This window comes from Pyrus communis, chromosome 8, assembly GCF_963583255.1.
Source record: "Pyrus communis chromosome 8, drPyrComm1.1, whole genome shotgun sequence".
NCBI lineage: Eukaryota > Viridiplantae > Streptophyta > Magnoliopsida > Rosales > Rosaceae > Pyrus > Pyrus communis.
The window spans coordinates 8,153,471-8,163,185 of record NC_084810.1 but is presented as its reverse complement, the minus strand read 5'-3'; the positions used below and the strand labels follow the sequence as shown (position 1 = coordinate 8,163,185).

Below are 9,715 nucleotides of genomic sequence, written 5' to 3'. Positions count from 1 at the left end.
GGCCCTTCAGGCGACAATGGAACATGACACCTCATGTTTTTGCCACAATTCTTTATAATATTGACACAAATTTTGGTATTAAATTATAAGGTAACAGAGAATTCGTCAAAAATCTCACTTTAGAAGGGTTTCCTTAACAATTTTCTTTAAATAAATTAAAATTAGGAAGTTTTAACGAAAATGTCACGGTATTGTTCACTTTAACGAAAAATCACATTTTTACACTAAAAAGTCAATCCTGATACTATTCACTTTACTCTTTATTTTGTTCTTATCATTAAAATTCAAAATTTTTGAACCTTTTTCATTAGTTTTTATTTTTTAAATCAAGCATCATGATAATCAGTTTGGGTTGGACCCCACACTAGCGGCAATATGTCGTCGTCCGCACTTTGTTCTAATTCCTAATCCCACCTTCGCCACCCTCCCAAAGGATAAAGAAAAACATCAAAGTTACGTTCGGCGCCCGCCTTTTAAATTGTGTCAACAAAAACACAGTGCCATACCCAAAACCAGGAGAAAAGCCACGACACGACACCCCCTTCATATCTAATTATTAGCAGACCAGAGTGAGTTTCTTTTCTTCTTTTCTCCTTTGTTTTTTTTTTCTTCTTCTTCTTCTTGTTTTTTTTTTTTCTTTTTTTTTTTTTTTTTGTAATCCTTTGATTGGTGGACATTTATATTTATTTGATTATGCAAATGGGTCCTCATTATTTTCTGTTTTTGTCCCCTCCAATTTCTTTACTGTAAAGCTACTCTTGGTACCATTACTAGATCTGGAAATTTCTTTCTTTTTTTTCTTTTGCATATATTTATCAAGTTTCTATCATTTCTGCTTTTGGGTTTGTTGATTTCAAGCTGGATTTGTTGTATCACTTTGTTTCAGAATCTGAAGGTTGGTCTCATTTCTGGAATTATATTCTGATTTATTGGAAGAATACATACATATAGATATATATTTTTATTTTTTCATATAGCTGGGTAATTTTGTGGGTAGGCTTTGGAGATAATTATCTCCTTGAAGAAAGTGATATGAGCATGGATTATCTGATTCTTTTTTGTAGATTTATTTCCTCATTAAAATTTGTAAAAGTTTGTAAATTTTGTTTCTGTTCACTATATTTGTTCCTTTTTACATTTATGTGTTCAATCATGGACTGCTGCCGGTAATTGAATCTGGTTGGTCATCATCAACTGAGTATGTGAAGCTGGGTTTTGTTCGATTCCTCGGCCGCCTTTTCATATTGTCTCTTATTTAAGTTTAGGATGGAGTCTTAACATAAAATTTCTTTTATGTCTCTGTCGATGCTTAGTTTGAATGGAATCCTAATTCTTGTATGTATTCGTAATAATCTTTGTTCTGTTTTTTCGTTGAAATCTCAAAGGGTTCGTTCTTTGAATGAACCGTTTCTACGCGGTTTAATGCTTTTCATGTCCTTGTTTTTTGAGCAAATGTTCATGTATTTCAATTTTAAACATGTACTTGGATAGATAAAACCATCACTGTTTGAAATTTCATTTTGTTATAATGCTTCAGGTGTATAAATAATTTACAATATGGAAGGTATCGTAGTAAGAAGGGTTATTCCCGCAGACAATAGTTGCCTCTTCAATGCGGTCGGGTAAGCTCCAGTACAACCCTCTATTTTATCCATTGGCTATTGCAATGAAGTGAACTGTGTCATTTAATGTCTAATTTTCTATTCAATTTTTGCCCTTCGTTTGCAGGTATGTAATGGATCATGACCAGAAAAAAGCTCCTGAATTGAGACAGGTATATGAACATTCAAGGCTTAAAAGCATACAACAATAGATACAAATCATGGGTGCTTGTGCATATATAGCCCCCGATTTGCATTGTGCATGCATAAGTGCAATACTTACTGATCACTCTCTGATACTTACATTTTGTGATCATCCACGATGTGAAGGTTATAGCTGCAACGGTAGCAAGTGATCCAACTAAGTATTCCGAAGCATTTCTTGGTAAATCGAATGAAGAGTATTGTGCTTGGATTCTTGACTCAGAGAAGTGGGGAGGTTTGTTAAGAAAACTTTCTGTTCTTATGCATCTGAATCTTGGTTACCAAACAAAATGCACAATAAAAAGTTTTTCTCATAATAGTTTGGTTATTTCTTATACACAACTAAGTAGCCAAACCTTAATTATACATGACTGACTTAGATCTTCTTCTAGGGTATTGAGGATTATTGAATTTCATATTTGACAGAAGCTTTGTGTCTTGAATGTCCAAGAAATAGTTTGTGCGGCCACTTGTCTATAAGATAAAGTTCAAATCTTTCTTTTCCTTCGTTGAGGTCTCTGTCCCTATCAGTAACTGGGATACTATTAGATTTGTTTTGCACACTGTTAATTTGCAATCTTGTGTGCAGGTGCCATAGAGCTATCTATATTAGCAGATTATTATGGACGTGAAATCGCAGCGTATGATATCCAGACTACACGTTGTGATTTGTATGGTCAGGTTAGCATTTGTAGCGAATTCTCATGTATATTAATCTTGCCCACTTACCATTTCTGAATGTTTATGCCCATTTTTGTATGCGGTGCTGTTTTACAGGAGAAGAGGTATTCCGAAAGGGTTATGTTGATCTATGATGGACTTCATTACGATGCTTTAGCTGTATGTGGCTCTGATTATTTTTTTGTTAATTTTCTGTTTACGAATTTTTCTGGTTGTCAATGTGGATGGACTGTTAACAAGTGGCTTCGATATGGCCTCAAGTTGGCGTTAATGATGTGGTTGGCTGAGGGATTTCCAAGGACAGGGATTTAGGCTAAAGTAGGTGGAAAGTTGGAAACGCACTACAAAACATTAGATAGAGGGATTGAAAATGTACCACATGTAACATGAGCATTATGAAGCCACTAAATGGCTAAACAAAGGATTTTCAAATGACTCTTTCAAGTAGTCATTTACAAATCCCTCTAAGTGCATTGTGTCTAGTCATTTCAAATCCATTGATCTATTGTTCTGTTGTGCATTTCTTGCTAATGTATGCCTAAATCCCTTGGTACTTGGTAATACCTTATCCAAACACAACATAAATATTCTTCCCTCATGAGACATCTTGCCAACCGTACGAACCAGATGATTTACTCTTCTGTTCTCTTGTATGGGTTTGAGCATGTAAAAAACTGGGAGGGGGAGAGGGGAAGAAAAGCCGACCATGAGCTGGGCAAATTTTTATACTTGTGTGGGATAGTTTTTACTTATTCAAGAATAAGTGGTCTTTGTTGTGCATTTGGTAATTACAATCTGTTTATTCACCTGGCATACTTCTTATTTGGTTCACTATTTTTGCTATCCCCCATTTGTGCTGGAGGTTGCACTTGATTTTTCCACTTAAATGATGGCTGAATTCTTTATTCTGTTGTATCAGATGTCTCCCTTCGAGGGAGCTCCAGAGGAGTTTGATCAGACAATATTTGCAGTCCATAACGGTTCCATTGGGCCAGTTGAGGGGCTCACTCTTAACCTTGTCAAAGAGCAACAAAGGTATTACTTTCATGATGGCTTCTAATTTCAGTGCACACGCACAAAAACTATGACGCATAATATGTTAAATCATTATACATGTCCCTTGGGGTTTTAGTCTGTGACTAGCATATTTGGATGTTACCGGATACATAGTATCTGAATTAGGGACTCCTTTCTGACATTTCACGCTAAGCTTTAAAGTGTGCGACTAAGTTTCCTAGTTCACTACACAACCTAGTTACAAACCTATACAACTTGAGCAATTGTTTTCAAATTTATTACAAATACAGTGTCTTGAATTTTCCGGATCTCTATGTGTTGAGGATATACCGGTTGAACCTGTATTGTACTAGCGGTAACATTAAATTATAATGAATAAATTTGTTGTCAACTTCAGATGATTAAGAACTATATGACAAATGCCAAATGTGTGTTGCCTGTACGTTATGCTTTCAATTCGTACCCTACCAAAAAAAAAAGGGGAATAAAAATATTAAGTTTGTGTGACTAAATTGTCAAAATTCTTGAGGTAATGTGTGTTTCATGTATTATCTTGGTTACAATGATTGAGTGCATCGTCCTGTTAGGTGTCCATTTTTCCATTGCTCCTACTACGTATGTAGCTGAGGTATATGCATATGTATCTGCATTAACTCTTAATACATGAGCATACCTTAACACCATGATACTTCTTTGCAGTAAGAGGAGATACACAGACACTGCCAACTTCACTTTGCGCTGTGGGGTGTGCCAACTTGGACTAGTCGGCCAGAAGGTTAGTTCCCCACAATACAAATTCCGTTTGCCTCGCCTCCTTGGTGTTTCTTACCGTGTGTGATTGTGCACATGAAATTTCTTAAGTTCTTATGTTACTGAATAATCTTGTATGTATATATTCAGGAGGCTGTGGAGCATGCACGGGCGACAGGGCATGTCAACTTTCAAGAATACAGATAACAGAATCGCTATCCACTCATTTGTTTCATGCTGTGTCAAATAAGTACAACGTTGGACTGTCGAAAGGCCACCGTGTGATAATATTCAGTCTCGAAATGTTGCATTGTAGTACTGTACCGTCAAAAGGAAGAAAAACAAGGAAAACTAGACTTGTAGTGGGTTGCCCATATCATTTTATGGGGTCTCATGCAACCTGTTGTATCAGCCATTACCCCTCCCTTATTTATTACTCGAGTCTTCTTCATTTTATATGGTTGATTGTCTCTCGAGGTTCTACCAATTTCCAATTACTTTTCGCTCATTCTTTTTCTCCTTCTACACACTTCTGTTTACACATATTCTTTGATTTTTCTTTCTTTTTTTTTTAATTTATTAAATCCAGTCAATTGGTATTGGAAAAGAATACGAACCGTATAAAATTATCTCATCTCTACAATTTTGTAAGATATATTTACATTAAAAAGTAGAAAATTTGAGTCAAGTCATCTGATGGCTGTGATTAATTTGGTGGCGAAGTGACCGAGAATGTGATCAGTTAATCCAACTACTTGGAACCTGAAACCCAAATCGAAGATCCTAGATCCGGCACTCAGGACCGGACATGGGACTTCGGAGCGGGACCACAACGCCGGGGACCAATCTAAAATCTAACAGTAACAATGTACCACCATTTTACTCAGTTGATCCCTTCTGGCTTCACGTACGATCTTCCCCATCACCTCGTACCAACCCCACAGGTTTCCAAAATTTCATAGATTCTCAACAAATTCTACATTATTCTAGAGTGCTCCGAAGTATGAAATACTCCGAGTACCGTTGAAAATCCCGCTTCTTAATGCAAAATTTTCTTTCTAACATCTGCTTTTTATCCTTTCCAGTTCTGATTAAGGGAAAGACAAGTTTTGGACCACAGATTTTCCATTTCCTATAAGAAACTAAAATGAAACATTTCTCATAACAAAATACATCATATTACAGACGGAGGAAATGTTATCGTTCTTCGTCTACCATTTTCAACAAATGGTGTCCTCTGTACTTGAAATGATACAAATAATGACTCGCGCTTTCTGAATCGCTTGCAAAGACCCCCGAAACCGGACGTGGGAGTCCATGATCATCTGCATTTTATTCAGAGACTCCTTGCGACCGCCTTTGAGCATTTCCTAGTGGCAGGAGTTTGTACCTTGCGCGGTGAGAAATGGAACTACTTATTCTTGCCTGGGTTTATCAGTTTCGTTTTATGAGCAAACTCTGCCTCACTACTAGATCTTCTGTTTAAGCACATGACGCAGTTGGACCTTATGACTGTCCAACCTTGCCTCCAAAAGCTTTGCCTTCAAACTATGCTTCTGGGCGCCAAGCGGAATGCACCCTTTCATACCCCGAATGTGATGCCCCGTCTCAGGAGAATTCCACTGCCCCACTAAATCAGAGGGGCTAAGCCCGCCTTTACCCGAACCCCGATCAGGGGATACCAGACCCCTAGTGGATATCCTTCCATTCGATAGCCTACCGTTTATTCCCTCTAGCGAGATTATCTTGTAGTTTTCCCCATTGTTTTGGCCAGACCTCCAAAGCCTTGCTATTGATGATACCTTCTTCGTCTGCTTTGTTGGCACCGAGCAAACCTCGCTGATTTCAGTAATTGGTGTTCCCTCAACTTCTTCTTCCCATTCTGTTCCACTCTCTGAGACATTACTCTCTCGGCGATTCTTATTGACAGATGGGGCACTCCCGTCTGGCGAATAGCTTGAGCCCTGATCCTCGAGATGGCTCACAGTTTCCCAACCACTCTCATCTTCTTCTATATCACCATTATGACCAACAAATGCAACTGGATGTCTCTGGATCCAGTCCTTATTGATTCCATTGCCTTCAGGACTCACAGTACGAATTTTTGAACCATGGCTAGCAGGACTGTAAGCAACACACTGCTCAATCTCCCTCTCATTAGGCTCACCGAAATTAACTTCTTCGAACACAGAAAAGATATCATCAGGATTGGGGGGTTCATAAAAAAAGTCCTTGACGTCTTGAATATTTACAGCAGCAGCAGCCTGTCGCAGATATTCTACTTCTCTCATTTCCTTCACATCTGGTGTTGCACTTCTTGACGTCAGAAAATTCTCCAGATCTGACACAATCTTGTTCATCAGAGAATACTTCTCCTCAACTGCCACCTTTGCATCAACCAGCTTCATTTGGACACGTTCCTCACGCCAGACTTCTGCCATCTGCAACATCTTCCTTTCCTCGTCCACTTCCTCTCTGAGTTTCATGGATTCTCTCTTCAATGCTTCAACTTCAGCCTTGTCTTCTCCAATTTCCTTAGCAAGCTCATCACATACTTCTTCAATCAATTCTCTGGCCTTTCTTTCTTTCTCGTACTCCTGCATGTATCGCTTTGCTGATAACTTGACATCAGCAAGCTCATTAACCAATTTGGAATTGATTATCTCAGTTCTCTGGCGACTCTTCCTTTCCCGGTTCAATTCAGACTTCATGTCATCAATAAATGCGCGGACTTTCTCATGCTCTCGGCTCCTCCATGAAACTCTTTCCTCACTGACATTCCTTAAGAAGTGCTCAAGTTTCTTTTTTGAGGAACACCGTTCCATCTCAAGCTCCTGAATGCGAGCTCGTGCCTGCTCTAGCTCAGCTTCAAGTACAGATACAACTGATACAGCACTTGCTTGTTGGTCAAGAAGCTTCATTTGGCTGTAAATTTGCCGTACCTCATCTGATGTTTTCAAGCAGACTGGATCCCATTTTGTTTGCCCCTCCATGACAGAGTTGGATAACTGAAATGAAGGTTGAAGTTAAAATTAGAGGTAACACCACAGGAAAAACAGACCTTAAACAGCTTCGGGAAAAATTGATGTTGAGAAACAAATTTAACGAAGAAAAAGTTAAAAGGACGAGACTGTCTGTTATATAACTTCAGAGAATATATACAAGTGACATGTTTCTTAGCCAGCTGAGCTGCACCTGAACGCATTTCAGCATTCCATATTAGTTCCAACAATCCATACATGTATATATGCATATAATAACAAATTTTCATATTGTAGCCTTTTCTCTTTATTTGGAAAACGGCCAAGCCTTAGTTGTTGCATAATCTGAAATTACTTCATGATTCTCCCTCACAAATTTCCATCTTTTTGCTAGAGCTTTCTGGGATTGCTAATGCTGCTTTTTAGACAGCTATATCTTTTAATCCAGCTAAAGAATTAGCTATACGTCCCATTTTACACCAAATTTCTACTTTATTTTTCATCCAAATATGATCATTATTCTCTATATCGTAGCGTATATGAGTAATTAAAATTAAATGTTTAAATTCACCCATGAGAAATCCTAAGAGTAACACTGCTTTAACCTTATAACATAATATTCAATTTCTGAGGACAGCAAAACAGATGACTACTTGATGAAACATCTATTTTTCTTCCAAAACCAACAATTCTTAATGAGTATCCATAACGCCAATCCTTGCAAAGCAAATCATCTGCCAAGGTTCATGCCAAATGGCTTGCCTTAAAGGACTGCTCGGCACGTGTGACACGTGCACAAGACAATAAAGGTATCTTATTGTAATTGCTTTAAAAAAATATAAAAAAAAAAAATCTGTATCGTATTGTACTTGAGTTCATAAAAGATGTTGTTCATTCAGAATTTACAGATCATTGTATGAATTTAAGGAAGAGATGTACCTTGGACAAGAACCCATTCCTTGAGGTTGACCTAGGGCTTTGTAAAAGATCATTTGCTTCAGAAGCATATCCTTTGCTGTTACGATTACGGAGAAATGGTACCCCAATATGGCCAACGTCAGGCTGAAAAGAAGACAACAGCAATGAATATCAAAATCCAGAGTATACAACAGCATTAATACTGGCTGGTTGAGGGCAAGGCATGATAGGACAAGACGTATTAAAACAGCACGCAAGGACCCGGGGATCCCAGAACAACAAAGGAAAGCGTAATGAGCCGGAATTTTCAGAAATCATCAAAGCATTGCATAAATGCCGTTACCATCATAGCTTGAATATCACAGTTCCATGTTAATACATTCAGATAAACATGACACCACTAATTTTAATTAAGAAAACAATACAGGACTAATGAAAGATCTCAACAGTCAATTAATTACCAAAATAAGAGATACTTAGCAGGAAATTGATGGAAACTTACAAGCATTACCGCATTGGTAAAGATTTCATGCTAATTTAAGAACACATTTTCTCAGTAAGATCGATCAGAGTTGAAATCACAACGCCTGGTTTCTTAGTCCTCAATTCGAAAAATCGAAACGAAACACGAAGACAACAACAGTACCGTAGATATCAACACCAACATTAGTATTTATCAAACTAAAAGAACACCAGATTTAACAACTTCCAATGAATTAACGAGAAAATTAAACAACTTTTTTTGACATAAAAAGGTCAACCTCCAATCAAATGCGATTCAACCAAGGTTGCAAAGAAGACCCATTTGACCATAAAATTACAGATCTTTGAGACCAAGCTCACCTGAAACCCTAGCTTCCCATTACGTCCAGGTACACTGGAACCCGTCTCCGGTAACTGCAGCCGCCACAGACCAGCGGCAAGCTTCCTGGCCGACAAGGGGGCCTCTCTTCCCTTCCTGCCCTTTCTCCTCACTCCGTCCTCTCTGTCCTCCTCACGGGCATTTTGGTCCTTTCGCCTCTCCCCGTGCCCCTGGCGCTCTTCTGGGCCTTCGTCAATCTTCCACTTGAGCAAAGGCGTCTCGGGTCGGCTCCGCTTTCCGGTCGGAAGTCCGGCCCGCTTCAACCGGGCCGAACCGGGTGCCCGGGTCTTCTTGCGGGTGGTGGGGGGTCTGTGGAGGTGAAGATCTGAGTCCGGCGGTGGGAACGTTGGCGAGAGGTGCCGGGGCTTGCTGGGTATCTTCATCTTCTTGAGTGAGATTCAGCCATTTAGAGAGAGAAAGTAAAGGGTTTTCTGGTGTGTGTGTGTGTGTAGTGTGGGTGTACTGTGAAATGGGAAGGAAGTACAGAGAGAGAGAGACAGAGTTAGAGAGAGAGAGAGACTGTGACACAGACGGGGATGCATACAAGCACACAGACATGTACAGAGGAGGTATTTTAGGTATGAAAAATACAATATTAGAGTGTATAAACATACGAACGTGATTTTCCATGTATGTATAATGTATTTCTACGGTCAACTACGTATCTTACTCCTGAGATTTCGAGGTCGATGACATGGACA

At 38.9% G+C, this 9,715-nt stretch overlaps 2 protein-coding genes across 4 annotated transcripts; one reads left to right on the top strand and one right to left on the bottom strand.

The window, feature by feature from the left end:
• The first annotated feature begins 436 nt into the window (after window positions 1-436).
• Window positions 437-4,711, top strand: LOC137741752 (OVARIAN TUMOR DOMAIN-containing deubiquitinating enzyme 2-like). 3 transcript variants are annotated; one of them, XM_068481474.1, is made up of 9 exons: window positions 437-569; window positions 1,538-1,622; window positions 1,729-1,774; window positions 1,932-2,040; window positions 2,395-2,486; window positions 2,583-2,645; window positions 3,406-3,521; window positions 4,203-4,278; window positions 4,404-4,711. In XM_068481474.1, exons 2-9 carry the CDS (start codon window positions 1,558-1,560, stop codon window positions 4,458-4,460), a joined length of 624 nt encoding a protein of 207 aa, XP_068337575.1. In that variant the 5' UTR covers window positions 437-569; window positions 1,538-1,557; the 3' UTR covers window positions 4,461-4,711. The 3 variants fall into 3 exon arrangements, with proteins under 3 accessions (XP_068337575.1, XP_068337576.1, XP_068337577.1); XM_068481475.1 differs by lacking the exon at window positions 437-569 and adding an exon at window positions 758-895; XM_068481476.1 differs by lacking the exon at window positions 437-569 and adding an exon at window positions 1,180-1,198.
• A 635-nt stretch (window positions 4,712-5,346) lies between these two features.
• LOC137743264 (protein MLP1-like) lies at window positions 5,347-9,496 on the bottom strand. The gene is made up of 3 exons (XM_068483133.1): window positions 8,996-9,496; window positions 8,174-8,296; window positions 5,347-7,261 (listed from the first exon to the last, which is right to left on the bottom strand). Exons 1-3 carry the CDS (start codon window positions 9,395-9,397, stop codon window positions 5,723-5,725), a joined length of 2,064 nt encoding a protein of 687 aa, XP_068339234.1. The 5' UTR covers window positions 9,398-9,496; the 3' UTR covers window positions 5,347-5,722.
• Window positions 9,497-9,715: the final 219 nt, after the last annotated feature.